We start from the raw sequence: 18,975 nt of genomic DNA, 5'->3' as shown, positions 1-18,975 counted from the left end.
TTGGTCAACTCTCCCTTCTTCTCCAGCTTTCTACAGATGTAGACGTCTTTCGTGCGACCAACCCTCTGCTCAAACAAGATGCAGAGAAGTACTGGAAGATGCTGCGAGATATTTCAGGCCAGAAACTCCCTCTTCCGTCCGTGCTGAGATCACCAAAGATTAAGAGGTCACCGCCAAAGAAGTCAGAAGTGAGAAGTCCAACCATCATCCATCTGTGAGTCATGAGTCAACTTTATTCTATAATTTATAGTTTGTATACTGTTAAGAGCAGTGGTTCTCAATTTTTTTTCACGTTGGCCTACTGTTCATAGTCAGCCGCTCAAGCGAGCAATCAGACTGTCCGAAGATATTATTTTAAAAATAGCCTACATTCCTTACAAGATGATGAATTTTCTCTCAACAAAAGTTATCTTCCCAGATCCCTGGATGCCTTATTGTGCCCTAAATCGCTGCAGTGTTGTGTCGTAATCGTCAGGGACCCCCAAATTAGTGCCAACGCCCCCCTACTCCCTGCGTACCCTGTAGCGCCCCCTGAGGCTTCCCAATGCCCCCAGGGGGGCGGCAAGGACCACTTTGAGAACCACTGGTTAAGAGCTTCCCTGAGTACTATAAATACAAGGCAGATGCCAGGGGTAAAGTTGATGATATGACATACCCTGCATGGCTGGTGCTGTGATATTACACATCACATACTCAGTGCAGCATGGATTGCAAAGCCACTGCAGTCAAGTTTTCTGATAATTAAATAACCAATTTGTTTTCTATTCCCATTTTTACTAATTATTGCTCAAAGCATCAAGTGGGCAGCAAAAGTGATTCTTGAACAGTATTTCTTTTGGCTGCCAAATGTCTTTCTAAAAATGCTTCACAACATCCATTTTTCTATCATTAAAAATGTTGTGCATAGATACGGTATTAACTGCCAAAAACCATGCTAATTTTGAACGAGTCAGTAAAGATCATTTCAGATGTAGAAACTGCCCATGTGAGAGGAATTTAGCTACCTTTTTAAAATGTTTTGACATCGTAAAAGGTTCCCTTTTTTCCAAAATTGGCTAGATGACTACCACAAACCTTCATTACATGACTACCAAGTATATGTTATGTGTGTCTTTGTTTTGTGGGGGTGAGAGGGAGGGGAATGAGGGCAAGTGGGCATAATTTTTCTGCTTTAATGGAGATCCAGTTGCTAACTCACTCCATAACTGAGGGGTCTAGTTTGTGACATTGCTTTAAATTTTGCATCTGTGACACATTTTCTGGGTAAATATTGTACCTTCTGCTGTATAGTTACAAAGCAAATTAAAATATCTTTAAGCACAAGAGATACTTTCTCCCTGATGAAATTGCTGAATTTTGTATATATGCAGTGGTGATACCTCTTTGACTCTGTGTGTAATTGGGACGCAAGGATTTCCAGATTGTAGAAATGTTTCACATTTCCCAAAGTTTTGTATAAACTGTATTTATTTATCTCCTCTAATAACATGTGTTGTTAACAGCTGTGGGATCTGCAAGAATACCCACGATCAACATTTACTCCTCCAGTGTGATACCTGCAAGAAACATTACCATCTCAGATGCCTGGATCCGCCTCTCACTAGGATGCCCAAGAAAACAGCCTTTGCAGGATGGTATGTAGAGTCAAAGAAAATTTTACATTTTAAGCTTATGAAGTTCAATGGTTGGTTTGGATAGATTGGTTGGGTTAGGTTAGGTTAGGTTTGGGTTGGTTTGGTTGGTTTAGTTTTGTTTGGTTAGGTTTGGTTGGGTTAGATTGGGTTTAGTTTGGTTAGGTTGGGTTAGGATTGGTTGGTTTAGCATAGGTTTGGTTAGGTTGGGTTAGGATTGGTTGGTTTGGTTGGGTTAGCATAGGTTTGGTTGGTTTGGTTTGATTATGTTTGGTTTGGTTTGGTTTGGTTTGGTTCGGTTAGGTTTGGTTTAGTAAGGTAAGGTTGGATTTAGTTTGGTTTGGTTAGGTTGGGTTAGGATTGGTTGGTATGGTTGGGTTAGCGTTGGTTTGGTTTGGTTGGGTCACAATTAAGTTACCCTTAGAACTTTAGTTTGAATGTAAATACCAAGTGAACCATCATGACAAATTGTGTCTAAGTAGGTAAATACAAGAGAACTCTCGCAACGAGTAGTTTTCAACGTACCATGCACTCAAGATTTGTTTATTGGAGCGGTCTGTAAAACATTACTTGATATTGATGAGGGTGACAGGAATCGGGTAGTTTATGTAACTCACCATGAAAACTGGGATTCTCCACATCATTTCTTAAGTAGTTTTTTACAATATTACAGCTTTTCCATATCACAGACACAGTGGCCTGATGTTTCCATCCTAGCAGGATCTTCTTCAGAGGCTAACTGAAACAAGAACAAACTAAGAACACAGAGTCTCAGATTCAAGTTTTTGTTTCTGCGATAGTCGTCATCTAAGTTCTCACTATGTGTGTTTATTTCTAGTTTGGAAGACATAACATCTCTTGAAGTGATAGTTGGATACATCACAGAGTGATGATAGAAGAGTACATCACAGCATTCTCTTGATTTTGGATTTTTCTTGCCTGTTGTTGTTTCGTTGTTCGTCAGTAATCTTTCCGATAAAAATTCCACTGCAGTTATGTTGACTGCCATGTGCTACAAAGTATGTGACAAAAGTTTTTTTTCCAAAACCATGTTCCACTTTTCACAGGCAATGCTCACAGTGTGTTGGGAGCTCAAGTGATGATGAGATGCCCTCATTGCCAGAGGGGGCTATCAAGAGGGTAAAGCGGGCCATTAAGGAACCATCCAAGTACACCCCTGTGGTGGTAGTTCAGAAGAAAAAGATGGTATGTCACTTTTGATGGTATAACCTTTTTTTAACAATGATTTTGGGGAGTTCCTCTTTAATGGGTACACATGTTTTTCTATATTTTGCATTTCTTTCCTTAGATTGGATCATGTTTACTCCCCTTCTTTTTAGATCCTATCTCATGGTATTTTTTCCCTTGTTTGTTGTTATACTCTGTTATGTTATTATTTAGTTTTTTGCATTTTACTGAGGAATTACAGTGTAATCTGATCGGATTTGCAAGCTAAATCCACCTCCCACTGTTTATAATTACCACAAAAAAGAAAACAAACATTAATATGGAATGATCTGTGTAAGGTCAGGCGTGAGGGTATGTGATAACCTTGAGTTGCTAACAGGTGCTTCTCCATGGTTGTATATGTTTATAAGACCTCTCGTAGCAAAACACACCCCAGTTTTATAATAAACAGACAATAAAGGAAAAGATTCTACAACCCTGGAATTGGCTCGATAATTTTTGCTACTACAAAACTACAAAAAATCAGTTTGTCACTAGACACCACTTTTTTGTCTTTAGGGCACAAGTATGTATTATGAACACAATTGTCTAACTGAAAAACTATTAATATTGTACATACGTGAAGACATACTACTTTAGACACGCAAACATATTTACTTTAGACTGTAAAAAGAAGTTTATTCATATTCTCTCCTTCCTGTTTAGTTTAGATGTTTTGATCATTTTATTTTGGATTTATATTACATCTTTTGTAGATCTCTTTGACTGATAGACTCTCCTTTATGTAATTAAATGTCTGAAAACTCATATCAATGCCAATGTGGTATGTTACATGGACAAGAGTAAAACCAGTACTGAGTTTAGCAACTATTTATGGAACCTTCATTGAATTGAAGGATATTAAATCAAAATACTCAGATTCCCCATGTTCTGTTGTACTTTCAACTGGCATCCCCATTACCCTGCACAACCCCATCGTCATAAGTAAAGAAGTAAAATGGAATTGAACAATAACAAATTTCTATATCTGTAGTGACTTAAATTTAAGCAAAATTTTTAAACAGAACACTCACAGGGATATTCACTAAAGAGAGATTGAAGTGGATAGAGTAGGTTCTTTGGGATCAGTTTGGACAGGTGATTCCTGATAATCAATTAATGATATCAATTAAGTATTCAATAAATCGATTGTGATATTTTTTGTTCTGTTTGATTTTACCCTCTTGAAGGGAAAGGGTCGAAAAAAGAAGAGAACAAGATCAAAGAAAGGAGAGACAGAGATGAAAGATCCAGAAACAATTAAGGTAATATTGATGAGTTCAAAATCAGACACTGAAAAGTATCATAAGTAGGTTTTTAGAAAGTAATATTCATATTCAAACTAACATATAGTTTTCACCACTCATAACTAGCACATTTTAGCGATGAAATATTGCCCACCAATCGCTTCGCAACTTAACACATGTCTATTTTCATGTTAACTATTGTGTTTTAGGTATTGTGCTTTAACTATTGTGTTTTAAATATTGTGTTTTAAATATTGTGTTTTAACTATTGTATTTTATCAGTCAAGGTGACAGTCATGACATGCCCACATGACTTTTGAAGTCACCAAGTGACTGTCACAAGAGAAAGGGCATCTGCATCTTGTAAATTAAAGTCTGTTATTCCACCTGCCTCCTCCCACCCCCTCCCTCAAAAAGGAAGTCTATTAGACTGTAATGAACTTCACTTCTGTCATTATGACAATTCTAAAGGCTTATTGTATTCTTATTAGAGTAAAGGGAGCAATATCACTGTTCACCTTTGACATTTGTCCTGTTAACTGAGTAGCCTTAAAAGCGATACTTCAGTTGAGCAACCTTGTTAGTATTTTTGTTTGCCGGTAGAAAGTTTGAGTTGTTTGTTCTCCTTTGTCACAGATATCAAAGACGTCTCCATCTGTCCTCATAAAGAAGGAAGAATCCTACCTACGGACGACGAGAACATCAGTCAAAGAAGAAGAGCCCACCGATAAGCTGTGTAACATCTGTAACACTAGCGGGACTTTGAAGACTTTAGTCAGGTATGGTGATATGATGGCTTCAATTCAGGTAAATTATGCAGCCTAGTAGAAAATTTAAAACAGGTGCACTTGATATGCGGTAATGTTTTGGTGTCTATTTGAACCAAAGGTGATCCCGAACGTTGTAGTGGTTCTGCTTGTTGTTGTCTGTTCATACATGGTATGTAGAGGAGCAATTTAGTGAGTTCTTTGTAGGATTTGCAAAAATTGGTGAAGGTTAAAGGTAATTTGAGGTCACCAGTGGTCAACAAAAATAGAATGTGGATGAAGAATTGCAGGTTAAGTTGATTTAGTTGGAATAATATTAGTTTTTGCTTTTGATAAACCAACTAACCAATGTTATCATCATTATCTTTCACTTTTTTATTCTAGCTGTGATGAGTGTGAGAAGTGCTACCACTTTGGATGTCTTGATCCTCCTTACAAGAAAAACCCAAAGGTCAGAGGTTATGGGTGGTACTGTCCAGAATGCATGTCCTCTGGGGTAAGTTTCAGTCTTTGGTCATCTCTTTGTTTATTTTAGTGCTGTATCACTCCAGCTTATAATGAACTTAAAGTCTCAATCATTATAAACTCTCCCTGCAGGTACCTGCTGTCATAGTGAAAGATTCTGCCAGATCAGTACAACATTAAATTAATTCAGTGTAAAAATTAAAAAGAAGAAGTGTAAAATTCCATCACGCTTATATAGTCTTGATTTTCATGCCTTGTTACATGTCTGAGTGCTGCAGGTTCACACTGCATCCATTAAGTGTAACCTGATTGTGTAATTTCCATGTTTTACTTAATTTCAAATACATTTTTAAGTCCATTCATGTGTATTTTGTACAAATGTTCCAAACAGATTGTAGCAGCTAAAAACAGCATATTTTAAGAGTTTGCTATATCTAATTTTCTTGTCAACACTGCTTACCGCTTCAACATTTCTTTCCATGTGCCCATGCAATGGAGATTTTTTTCCAAATTGAAATCTGAAATTATATTTCGTAGTAGAACCCAAATGTGTACTGCAAGGAAAGATTGACTGAGGGAATATGGTTTCACCACACACTACTTGTTCTGTTTTCATAGGAGGAAGATGATGACTAAACATGGAACGGGTAACAACCATAAGAGCAAAAATCAGAGAGAAACACTGGACAAGTCTTAAACAGAGAAGGGGCAAGAAGAAGTAGATCCTCAACAATGATCAAAGGATGAGGCCACGTTATAGACCAGAGTGGCTCCTATATGACTGTGTTAACAACCCCCCCCCCCACCATCCTGAACTGTTGGGAGGATACAAAGGTGTACATAGTAATGACACTACTACTACTTCAAACAGATTGTGACGTTACAAGCCTCTACTATGAATCCAAGTTGTATAACAGAGACTTAGGCAGATTTACATACATCGAGGTTTATCACAAAACCCAGACTACAGTTCTCCTCCTATGAGAAGTGTATCAGTTGTACGGTTGGTTGGTAGTCATGGTAATTGACTATATTATAAAGCCACATGGACATTGTACTACCAACACAAGGAGCAGAACTTGTCATTGGAGAGTGTGAGCAGGAAGAAGACAATTATGCAGAGCCAAGACAATTAATTATGTTGTTGAAATTCATAAGTGAACAACCACATCATTGGCCAACGAAGAATATTTACTGAACTTTTTGTTTATGTTATAGGCCATCCATATTTTACTTTGTGTAAACATTTCCTTCCTTGCAAGGAGCATTTCAAATCTGGTTTGAATCACAAAGAAGTATACCTCTTAGTCATCAAAGAGACGGGAGCATCTATCGTTCAACTTATTTTGCAAAAAGCTCCAGTGACAAGTTTGCTGCAGGTAGCTATGTCAAATTATCCAACTAGATAGTATGTACCCCAACTTAAATGATTGTTTAGAATATTTCCGTTCAAAGCTCAGTAACTAATCTCAGGTAAAGACCTGCAGCTTGTTTTTAAAGACAAGAATGACTTGTAGCAGCCATATTTGTTTGTTTTTTTCATCATTTTTGTTTGTTGTAGTTTTGTCCTTTACCTTGTCGTCTATGGCAAGTTTGAATAGCAGTCAATTTATGAAGATTTCATGATACTGTAACTTTCTTTCAGGATTTGATTCATACATTTGGTTCAGTGTGTGGACATCATCATGGTCCAGCAGGAGCTTCTGTATCTTCTATGCTGTGACGATGTGGCTTATGACATTTACTGTCATAAATTGGCAAGAATGTATAAAGGTTTTATTATCTCATTACATTACCGTTATCATTGGTTATGCAGTGGTTATGGACAGCTTGGGGCCACAACAGTTTGTGCTACTTTTTAAATGGATATTTTTGAACCACCATAAACAGCAATTGGTCAGTAGAATGTCAATAAGTTAAAAACTTGAACACAAAATCATTTCCAACTCATAATGACTTTTTAATACCTAAATTATGTCTTCCTTTTCAATGTAAATCTTCCATTTTGGAAAAGGAGCTTGATAGATTTCACACCAGAAAGCCTCAAATTGCTCCAAGCTTTTAGTGGTTCATTTCTTTGCCAGGAACATGCTCTCAGGATGTGGTTGCATCATGCAGCCAATTGTTTTTTGTCATATTTAAACAGTTTCATTGTAATGACCTATGAACTAGTGGCAATGACCAGTTGTAGTTCTTCATATCAAATGGCAGGTCATGAGGTCAAATTGAACTAGGTCAGGCATCATTTAGCTTGTTTTTGTGTTAGAATTTGTCTATGGCATTTGTTAATCAAGTGAGCTATGATACTTAATCACTCTTTACTGCCAAGTTTACATTTTTTTTACAACAAGAAAAGAAAAATACATGTATAATCTTTGTTTTCTCCTTACTGAGTCCTTGCAACTGCAAAAGAATTGTACACAGTCACATGGGATGTTTCTATGCATCAGGGTGTGTGTGTGTTTGTCTCTATTAAACTTTTGCTTGTAAACCTGAAATTCATACTTCGTAGGTTGATCCACATAATTGAAGGTATGCTGTATTGGCCCAAAATATGCCAGATATTCAAATGTGGTCAAAATTCTTAAAACTTGGACAAAATGTACCTCACTGGGATATTCAGTCATCTTGTGTGTTCATTTAGAATGTCTTAGAACAAAGACCCTCAGGAAAAGTACTTTTTGAAAACTTCTAGCAAATACAGCATGCTATAATTTGGGGCCTATACAGACTACCTTTAAGTACAATAACCCTGTCTTGTATGTGGAGGAAAAATGATCATGTAAACAAGTGAATTCCAAAAACATACTTTTGAAGAATCACCTTTGTGAAGCAAAACCCATATTTTGTCAACAGAGGCTTGATATGAATAGACATATGAATATAGATATGAATAAACATACATTAGTGTAAGAACATGGCTGATCATTTGACATCAGCAATATTATGGTCAAAACTTGAATGACCAAACAATTCAGAGCCAGTTTTGAATCTCTGGTTTCATAGATCTAAAATTGCTTTACACGTCTTGATGTTTATTTTAATGATTGCACAGAAGTATAATATCACAATGATATCTGATCCAAAGGTTTAGAATCTAATTTTTCATTCAATGTAGAATTAAGATATTTGATTGGTCATTATTTTTGCAAAAACAGACAAAAATTAGGTAACTTAAATTAAAGTTGTTTAAGAAAGAAATTTTTAATTGCACTCTAGAAGAGGTGGGAGATCAGAGATGAAACAAGCCAAACTTGAAATTTCAGATATTTTCTCATAAGTTAAGTTTTCGATCCTATCATAGACTTTACTAAACATTCAAGTTTTAAAATTAAAACAACAACCAAAAAACTCTTCAGTAAAGTTTCCCATCAAAAGTTATAGAATAAGTACTGCTCCATACTGAAAGGAGTTTGAGGTTATTCCTAGGTAATGTTCATTCAGGCCACTTCAAATTTCCATCTCTACTGTCTACCAATGTTAATTTTTCACAACCTTCCTTTCCCCCCATGCAACAAACTCCTAAGAGCCCCTTCCCCCCCCCTCCCTCCCTCTCATCTTCCAAAACAGTAATAGAATAACCAATCCATAACTTTGACCACTAGGAGGTAAATTAATTAAATTAATGGTTCAACATCCACTACTTCTCCAGAAATGAAGCATTGCAGCATTAACAGTGCATGAACCTCGTCACAGATTGGATCTCTCCTTGCGAATCACCCGACTCTTGGAAGGGCCTCAATCTCGATTAAATACAAGATGGAGATAATCAGTCCTTTTCGGGAGATTTTGGAAGACGAAGACCGACTAAGTTTGCACTCTCCTCCAATGTTCTCTCTCTGCCTTTGTATTCTTGGTTCAGAGCCTGAAATACAGAATAATATAGAATAATACAGAATAATAAGGCAGCATAATGACATACATACTAGTACTTGTAATTGACTATGACATTTCTAAAAGCGACATGTTGGCCTGCTGATTTGGATCATGTTGTGGGTATTAAGAACCCATAAGGATGTGGTTGACTAGACATGTGTCACTTCAATGGCTATATAAAACAAAAGTAACAAAATTGGAAAATAGTTTGATACTGTTATGAAAAGTGTCCTGCTGCTCATTAACCTTAAGGGATGACTTATAGACAGAATTGTACACTTGCAAAATGGAAAGTAAGTATGCAAGTAGTTAGCTGTGTGGGTTTTTCAAGTTATACTCCTTCAATATATGCCAAATCTCTGGAATGCTCTTTTAAGGTTCAATTGATAATGATGATGTCAGCCCCTCAGTATTGGTCTAAATGTTAATGTCAAACCATTATTTTTAAAATTCTAATAACTTGACCAGTACATATTTGTAACAATTTATATAAACAACAGAACACCCTTGGGTGACATTCAACACCATTTGTCTTTGACTTTGTAAAGCATTGTAAACATGATATTTGAGGTCATAAACTCTTGACGTTTTGCCATTCAGCTTTGTATGGCATAAGAGGACTGTATAAAGGGTAACTTCTAGAACATATATTAGAAATGCAGCTTGGACTGAGAGCAGTGCTTTTTAACTTTCTAAAACATCAGTATTATTTAATTTAGTGCCTAAAGTGACGCTCTAAATTGGTGTCAATATCTAGACTGCTGTCTTTTAATATAATTACTGCCAGTCTAATTTTAATTCTAATATTTCAGATTTCAGATACCGAATTTGATGCAAAATGCAGCTTGTCAAATATATATAACAAAATTTTCAATCATCCAATAGCAGTTTACACTAATCAAACTAAATTTTTGACACGACAAAGAAACATCATTCCTAGCGCTGTACCTCATGTTCTCGGATTCCTTGCAGTAGGCTGAGATATGACCTGGCTTTATGAAGCAGCTCTTCTCGTGCTCTGCAGACTTTCTCAGAGGTGACCTGATTACTTCTGTACTGTTCCATGATGTGTTGGTATGCCATAAGATTCCGTGGAGAGCTCTGCAACAGTTTGAAAGAATCATGAAGTTGATGGGATCACTGACAGGAAGAAGAGGTTTTACCATATCATAAACAGTATCATAAATTTGCAACAAAAATTGGCAACAGGGCTCACACTTGCTACCAATGCCACTGGGAATACAGTAGGACCAGCGGATGTGGTGGGGGGGGGGGCACCTATAAACTTAAACACTTGTGTGCATTAAGATTCATCATTTATATAATATTTACCCCTGGTTTGACATATCTCAATTCTTTGATGAGACTTCTAAGGACAAGCAATGCTTCTCTTCCTGCTACTGGACTTGCCATCATTGCCTGACCTAAGATCAAAATTAAAGGGAAAATAGTGAATACAAATTATAAACAAATATGATAAAATAAATTTGACGTTATTTATGTTTGGGCCAATGAGTCTCAGGAATGCCTGGGCTTAAATAACTCCACAGTGTTCTATCCACAGTATTCATCACAAGTTTTGATTAAGATTTAAGAACCAATCACGACACATCCTCAATTCAAAGCAGTACAGCACTTGATATGAGATAAAATGGCCATTTTCACTGCATATAGGATGTGCTAACATTTCTCTCAAGTTTTGCAAGTTTACCTGATATGGAAAACAAGTTAACATGTAATACTTGCATTTATGCCAACTGTATCTGGACCCAGAACATGTAGCTTTCAACATGGCATACTATCTCTGTCTACTGCTACGGAACTAAGGAAACGTGTAATGTTATTAATCCCTATTGCATGTTTTCTTGATCTTTCTTGTGTATTTGTTGTAGTTGCATTAAAACGAAGAGTAGTATTTCAGCCCATGATGATGATGACCCAAGTGAATTCTCAATGCATTCTGCTCAGCCTGCTTCATAATTAATAATAGTCCCAGTACTGTTTTGGCAATATTTTTCTAGGCTATGTTAAATCTGCAGCGACCCACAGCGAAAGATGCAATTGGCACTGAGTACTTGTACTGTAACTGTCGCCTGTCCCTAGCCAATAATTACATATGAAGGCCCTAGAACTTACCACAAATATAGTCCTAACATTAGGCCAGGGCCTAGGCGTATTAACAGGTTAGGTAGCCTAAGTAGGCTACTTTGTCTTTAGACAGGTCTTGTAAACAATCCTGAACAGAAAACAGTGATCATATATTTACTATACGACTCTAAACGAAAATAAAAAATGGCCCATTTGGTGACCAATAAAGCGAGTAAATTCGAAAAGAAAGGGAAAATATGGCTTACTTCCAATTTTCAAATGTTTTCCGTGAACTTATTTCATTGAGAGGGGTTCCGCGATCTGTGCTTCGTCCCTAACCACTCATAGATGACACCAACAAAATGCACATACACATGCGCATCTAACTTTTAACGTTAGGTCAAAACAAGATGCATAGTCTGATGGACGTGTAACGGCAATATTAACCCTGACTAATCAGAACCAATCAAATCATTTCTTCAGCATTTTTTCGATGTTTCGGATATATGGGGCGCCAACTCGGCTAAAAGTATCCCAGACACAAGGAGTACGTAATTATATTTATTGGGAAGGGGTTATGGCAGTGGCGGATTGGCCACACAGGCATTTGGGCGATGCCCGGTGGGCCGGTGGGCCGATGGGCTGGGGAGCCTGGTAAAATTACAGCCCATTTTCACAAAAGTTTATAGAATACAGACGGGCTGTGTAGAAATATATTTTTAACTGTGGGAATCAGCTCATGAAATCACCATGTTAGTTAGTCTGTTAGTTCGTAACAAAAGAACGTGCTATTGGCAACCCGTCCGTGCTAATATTTTTACTACAAGATATACAAGTACGGTGGCCAATGCATTCTGACATATACATAGCATTGGTAGAGAATACAGATTATATTAATCTGCACCTGGTCCACCAGAAAGCGAAGTAAAAAAGGTAAAATATTATTAGACTATTTGGATATCACTCAGTAGCTAATTCCTGAGAGATTATGTATGAATAAAAATAACCCACATACAATAGGGTGTTTGGTTATCAAAATTAGACGAAATGTTAGTCGTCGACGAACATCTTGAGGCGTTCATGTTGATGTCTGTGGAAAATAGGGATCTTGGCCAAATTTGACACTAAAATTATCATTGATGGTGTGGATGCCAGAAGCACAAACTGCATAGGCTCTTACTCTCGTAGACATGAAATGTGCTCGTGTTATTGAACATATATGTCTTAGTGGATTTTATTTAGGTTTTTATTTCTTCTTTTCTTTTCAAGCATGTTGTCACAAAATGCTTGAAAAACTAAATAAAATCCAGTCTAAAACATATATTTTTGTCTATTTTTGTTTACCTTTTTTAACTTTACTCAGTTTAATCAAGTGTTGCAAATTATTTTTGGGTCTTTTTGAAAGATTATTGTAACCTACAAAATTTAGAAATATAGCACCATTTTGCATCTAGGCATTCCTCAATTTCAATAAAATCTCAGTGGGGGAGGGGACAACCCCTTAGACCCCTGCCCCAGCTAGGACGGCAAACACTATAGTAGGTAACATATCAATGAATAATGCCAGTGGGCCGGTCTCGGTGAAAAATGCCCTGGCCGGTTTTAAGACCCAGTCCGCCCCTGGGTTAAGGATTGTGTTGCAATGTTTCCAGTAAGTTTGTATGACATCAACCAGTTCATTGACCATGTTGTTCCATAATTGCACAAAATTTCGATTCATCAACTAACCTAGTCTTAGTTTGACTTTGACCAGCCAGGGATTCCACTACGCAGATCTGGCCTAAGAAAATCCGCCCTAGTAACCCAACTTTTTCCGTAAACACTGGGGTACCCTACCCGACCAATGGCTCATTTTTTTTTACGAAAAAAGTAGGGTACCTAGGACGGATTTTCTTAAAGGCACGACTATAGGCACGATTGGTCACAGATCGGGTTGATGAGGAGGTCATTCTCTCAGAGGACCCTGCCCTCCCTCTCGTCCTCCGAGGAGGGCAAAATGCTGAGGTCATCATCTCCATAGAGCAAACAGAGAAATACAATAGAGTGATGAGACAGTTAACAAGCACATTCTTTAATTTATCCCTACCATCGAGTTATGATGAAAAGAAGAAGAAATATGCAAAGATCAAGAGTAAATACATAATTAATCATTGGAAATATAGTCTTAACCCAGAGCCGGAGGAGGGATACGAAGGGAAGGAGGAGTGGGAGGGGGAACATACCACCCAGTTTTTAAAAAGCAACAAAACGCCCATTTTCATACATTTGGAGTGCCAATATCTTTTTAGGAAAGTGCTCTCTTACCATTTTCGCAATGAAAAGTGCCCTTATTTTTGTTAGTGGCAGTTATTTAAACGTTTAAAAAAATCGTTACAAGGTGACGATTTCTTTCAAATACAGAATCCACGGAGAGTCCATTTTGTTGGGATGTCTAAGGTGGATTTAATGTGTTTTGCGCTCGCAAATCAAAGTCACATCTCGCACAAATTACCTAACTTGGCTTGCATTTTGAAGAAAAAAAAATGTTTAAAAGGGTGCATATATTCATTATGCAAGGCAAACACATCCAGGTGACATCAGTATCGCCTCATTAGTCATTCCATGCTCGCAGTCAGGTGTGAATGGTCAGTGTCTAAGACTTAAAGTTTGCTCAAGAGAGCGTAATGTTGCATGAAAACCTTTTAAAAAGGAATATATTTAAATTTAATTATAGCACAACTTGTTCTTACTTTCTGTCAGGGTACATTCTAATATGTGATGAAAGTTTTTCTTTCTTTTTAAGGGCCTCTCGCCGGGGAAACAGAAGTATCGCCTAAGAACGATTGTCGATAAATATTTAAATTTCTGTCGATACTGTCTGTAATTTGCCTGCAGTTAATGACTGAATAATCAGTAGGGTATTTTACCCCATTATCTTATCTTGGAAGCAGCGTGGGCAGTTGCCCATGGGCCTCCACAACAAGGGGCCTCCACATATTTCATGAAATAAGTATAAGGAAATGTAGGATGACACGTATCATGATTCAAAATCATATTGCGCGCGTTTTACGTCATCCACATATACGCAAGCCATATTCAATTGTAATTGTATCTATCTTTGAATGATAGAAACAGCTAAGTGGTTGTTTTTCTGCCATTGTAAGAGCAACGTCGGCAGGCAAACATGATTGGCCTAATATCTAAATTCATAAATCTCAACGTCTATTTTCATTAAGAACAGACTCCGTACTACAATGTGTCATGATAGGTTCAGTCATCTGACCTTCATGATCGTATTGAATATGACATTTAGTGTCATATTCTTATGTCACCAAGTTTGTATATTTTAAGAAAAGTCGCCAAGAAAGTGAAATCCTCTTGCATCGAGACTTCGAGATCATCGACACGTGTGTATCATGATTCTCTTAGAAAGGGAAGGTATATACTTTACATAATCTTAGCCATCCCAATGGCCGAGAAGCGATCCCGAAGTTGGTATTCCTGAAGCCAATCGGGAGTGGGTGGATCGGGAGTGGGTGGATCTGAAGTAATTCTCGAAAGCTTATAAACTACGGCATGCCATACGTTTCAAAAATGTCCAAAACAATATAAGCATGTCCAAAATAATATAAGCATGTCCAAATTTATATAAACATGTCGAAACTAATATGAGTATGTCCAAAAATAATAAGAGCATGTCCAAAATAATATGAGAGTGTCGAAAGACTATATGAGCATGTCCAACATAATAAAAGAATGTCGAAAATAATACAAGAGGGACAAATGTAACTGCCTAATTCAATTTTGTATTGAACATTTTGGCGTTTTAAGTTACGCCATATGTTGCAAAATATCCAAAAAAATATAAGCATGTCCAAACTTATATGAGCATGTCCAAATTTATATAGACATGTCAAAACTATATGAGCATGTCCAAAATAATACGCGCATGTCCAAACACATATAAGTATGTCAAAATATAATATGAGCACGCCCAAAATTATATGAGAGTGTCGAATAATAATATAAAAGTCTCGAGTGTAACTGCTAACTTCAACTTTGTTATGAACATTTTGGCGTTTGAAGTCACGCCAAATGTTTCAAATATCGAACTTTTATATTGGTATGTCGAAAAAAAATTAGCTTACAATACCTTCTTTGGAGGTAATTTGTATCAACTGACACAATGGTTATCATTATGACAATATATTATTGAAACAGTCTTCTGTTTTTGTGACGCAAATAATTCAAAATATGTAAAAACAAGACCATCACCTAACATTTTTCCTTTTTACATCCCTACGTAATGTGAGTGGTTTCGCCCTGCCTAGAGGTGCTGAGATTATTCATATATTGTTGCGAAGGCAAAGAAGTTCACGTGCGAAAGTACGTACAACATGCACAAGCGCTAACAACGTACAGTAGTTATCACACATGCGTACGTTGGCAGTGAAAATGAACTACTATACTGTGTTACTTTTTTAACGGAAAATTGTGACACTTAATTACGGTTACCAGGCGAAGTCGGACACTAGCCCAGAATTAAAAAAAAATAAGCCTAGGTTAGGGGTATTCAACGTTTAATCTTCACTCTCACCTTTTAACTAAATTTCAAGATGGAAACGTGGGAAGAACTCGCCAACTACATATTATTGATTAAACCTCGTGGAATGTTGGACACAGTGGTTCTTCGTATTAAACTCACTGATAGTTACAGCACCTTGGGGCCAGGTTGATCACTCGCGCTACGAAACAACTCAACTAATATTTCCTCGAAAATAAAATCGTTCTTGATCGAAATATCATTAAAATATTAACACACACACTAATACGGTAATGGATGAACTGTATATCGTCTTAAGTTACGCTGGATATGGTGTTTTTGTTTTCAGCATACCAAAATAAAAAGTTTGATATTTGGAACATATGGCGTAAAATTCAAACGCCTGACTGTTCATTACAAAGTTGAATCGAGCAGTTACGCTCGAGACTTTTGTATTAGTTTTCGACACTTTTTTATATTTTGGACATGCTCATATAGTCTTTCGACACTCTTATATTATTTTGGACATGCTCTCATTATTTTTGGACATACTCATATTGGTTTCGACATGTTTATATAAATTTGGACATGCTTATATTTTTTTGGATATTTTGCAACAGATGGCGTGAATTCAGATGCCAAAATGTTCACTAAAAAGTTGAAGTTAGCAGTTACATTCGACATGTTCATATAATTTTTCGACACTCTCATATTATTTTGGGCATGATCATATTATTTTTGGACATACTTATATTAGTTTTGATATGTTTATATAAATTTGGACATGCTTATATTTTTTTGGACATGCTTATATTTTTTTGGACATGCTTATATTTTTTTGGACATGCTTATATTTTTTTGGACATGCTTATATAGTTTTGGACATTTTTGATACATTTGGCATTCCGTAATAAACAGTGTTTCGGTGTCCTATCTCTTTAACCTTCTCAGGCAGGGCAAAACATTCAAACTTAGCGCCCTCTACAAGTAATATGTCCATTTATTTTAACGTCTCTTATTTTGTTCGGCGGTCTTGTTTGATAATAATGTTATTTAATATTTAAATTTCTTAAGTCACACTTTCGGATCCTCGTCTTATTTTCTACTGAATGAATTTGGGCGAAAAATTGAATTCACCATAGCAAAGCCCGTAGTAGTGTCAAAGTCCATAAACGGTTGTTACTCACTCTGATCTGACTCAATCGTTGATTCTTTTTATGTTGACGTCATTTCTCCAAAGATCTAGATTTAAAACGGTGGTTATACATTACAACTTACCGACTACTATTACCATGTTTCAAAGTTCTCTTGAAAAGTTGAATAACCGTTGAACAACAGGGTGATGGTTGTAACTCCTTCACGACTATATACGTAGTCTTTGAGATCCGTATTCGAAATAGGCTTACCTCGCACCTCATTGGCCACGCGTACAAGGATATATGCAAGAATCATCGAGAATTTCTAGACAAAATACTTTTTAAGAAACAGTCACCCAGGATAGAACCTGGGCACGAAAACCAAACTACCAAACGACTGATCCGCTCTCAGCCCCAGTCCCCTTGCATCGGGACTGTGATTGTGTGATCATCGTCGGGTGTGCATCACCATTTCCCTCGAAAGGGAACAGATACTACACATGACAAAATAATAAGTTGACTCAACCTGGGCGTTTACTCTCCGTTTATTACATTTTGAATTGTGTGGCCGCCGCCAGCCACCGCCATTCCCTCTCTGCCTACTGTTACCAGTGGCGGCGGAACCGGGGGGGCTTGGGGGGGCTCAGCCCCCCCAATGAAAAAGTTGAGGGGGCAAAAGCATGATAAGCCCCCCCAATATTTACCAAGGCTCCGAAACGTACATCTGCCCATTTTTTAATGCACACTTGTCGATCTGTCCGATGCACACGTATACTACATATAGGTGTAATAATTAAATATGATAATTGATTGTCTGTATCATGCCTCATCGAATATTAGTGTTTTAAATAAGAGGGTAATAAGCTAAACGCTACACTCATGAACATTTGCGTTTACACTACGAGTACACGCAAGGCGTGGAACATGGCTTTATTTTTTAAACGCAATCAATTATTAAACGAACAAAAACACAATATTAGCATTTCACCTGTACTGTATAGGGTACATGCATTCATGACATGATGACAGTGCTAGGTCATAGAAATTTGTTGGCAACTGCACATGGTTTTGGAATTACCCATTTGTTGACATTAAGAAATGCTTTCTGTTTTTTCTTATGACATTTATTTAATTCAGGGCGTCGGAGCCGGTACGGGCAGGTCCGCCGAACGCCGGACCAATATTCACGACGCAAAAAAAAGTAGGACTAAAAAATGGAGAAAAAAAAATCTCGGAGGTATATGTTTCAATGATTTTCAATAATGATGACGGCAAGTAGGCTAAATGTGACTACTCTGGCATGGCAGGGGTCTTGCTTTCAAGCCCGGCAAGTGCCATTTCCTGCAATCTGGGAGGCATATTTTCAAAATTTTCTCCATTACGCTCCGCGCCAACCATGGTGGCGCGTAGCGTAGTTTGACCTACCAAATGTCCCCCGATAATTATGATATTTGGCCACACTCTGAACCGCCGTACCAATCAAAAATAGCTTCCGACGCCCTTGTAATTATTGCATTTAATTGCAAGTAGTAATTTACTACACTCAAAAACGTCTCTGCGAGTACACGTCGAGTATACTCTCTTAAAACACCATCGAATATACAAATTACAATGTTTTTACAGATTTATACGTGCAATCTGAGAAATTGCAGGCTTGAGACCCATGTTTTAGGGCTAGGTATTCGCAGCATAAAACACTCGGTAAGTGCCGTTTCCGGCCATCTGGGGGGGTTGAAAAACCCCAAATTTTCTTGTACGCTCCGCGCCAACCGATGGTGGCGCTCCGCTTAGATAGTTTCCACATATTAGCCCCCCCAATAATTTTCCCGTTCCGCCGCGCCTGACTGTTACAACCAATTCAACGTCACATACAAAAGAAATACCAACGATACAAAGGAGACATTTAAAGTATGCATAAAATACAAAGGCAAGCAGTCCGCCTGGCAAGAGTTGCATACCATGGATGGTTGTAGATACAACCATGCGATTGGAAAACTACACAGTGCATGTATCCTT

At 37.4% G+C, this 18,975-nt stretch overlaps 2 protein-coding genes across 6 annotated transcripts in view; one reads left to right on the top strand and one right to left on the bottom strand.

The window, feature by feature from the left end:
* Window positions 1–7,709, top strand: part of LOC139966432 (PHD finger protein 14-like) — a 37,299-nt gene extending 29,590 nt beyond the window's left edge. The window contains exons 13-19 of the mRNA XM_071969416.1: window positions 27–214; window positions 1,503–1,634; window positions 2,699–2,837; window positions 4,049–4,123; window positions 4,742–4,884; window positions 5,257–5,368; window positions 5,956–7,709. Of these exons, the coding sequence (XP_071825517.1) occupies window positions 27–214; window positions 1,503–1,634; window positions 2,699–2,837; window positions 4,049–4,123; window positions 4,742–4,884; window positions 5,257–5,368; window positions 5,956–5,973 (807 nt within the window). The 3' untranslated portion in view covers window positions 5,974–7,709. The remainder of the gene's footprint in view (window positions 1–26; window positions 215–1,502; window positions 1,635–2,698; window positions 2,838–4,048; window positions 4,124–4,741; window positions 4,885–5,256; window positions 5,369–5,955) is intronic.
* Window positions 7,710–8,591: 882 nt separating this feature from the next.
* Window positions 8,592–17,253, bottom strand: LOC139966434 (protein FMC1 homolog). 5 transcript variants are annotated; one of them, XM_071969420.1, is made up of 4 exons: window positions 17,102–17,253; window positions 10,546–10,637; window positions 10,162–10,314; window positions 8,592–9,202 (listed from the first exon to the last, which is right to left on the bottom strand). In XM_071969420.1, exons 1-4 carry the CDS (start codon window positions 17,115–17,117, stop codon window positions 9,107–9,109), a joined length of 357 nt encoding a protein of 118 aa, XP_071825521.1. In that variant the 5' UTR covers window positions 17,118–17,253; the 3' UTR covers window positions 8,592–9,106. The 5 variants fall into 5 exon arrangements, with proteins under 5 accessions (XP_071825521.1, XP_071825522.1, XP_071825523.1 ...); XM_071969421.1 differs by lacking the exon at window positions 17,102–17,253 and adding an exon at window positions 11,568–11,721; XM_071969422.1 differs by lacking the exon at window positions 17,102–17,253 and adding an exon at window positions 11,568–11,701 and having other exon boundaries at window positions 10,546–10,632.
* Between the last annotated feature and the right edge of the window lie 1,722 nt (window positions 17,254–18,975).

Source organism: Apostichopus japonicus, chromosome 4 (genome assembly GCF_037975245.1).
Source record: "Apostichopus japonicus isolate 1M-3 chromosome 4, ASM3797524v1, whole genome shotgun sequence".
NCBI lineage: Eukaryota > Metazoa > Echinodermata > Holothuroidea > Aspidochirotida > Stichopodidae > Apostichopus > Apostichopus japonicus.
The sequence above is the reverse complement of the archived record's forward strand: the minus strand, read 5'-3'. Positions and strand labels throughout refer to the sequence as shown.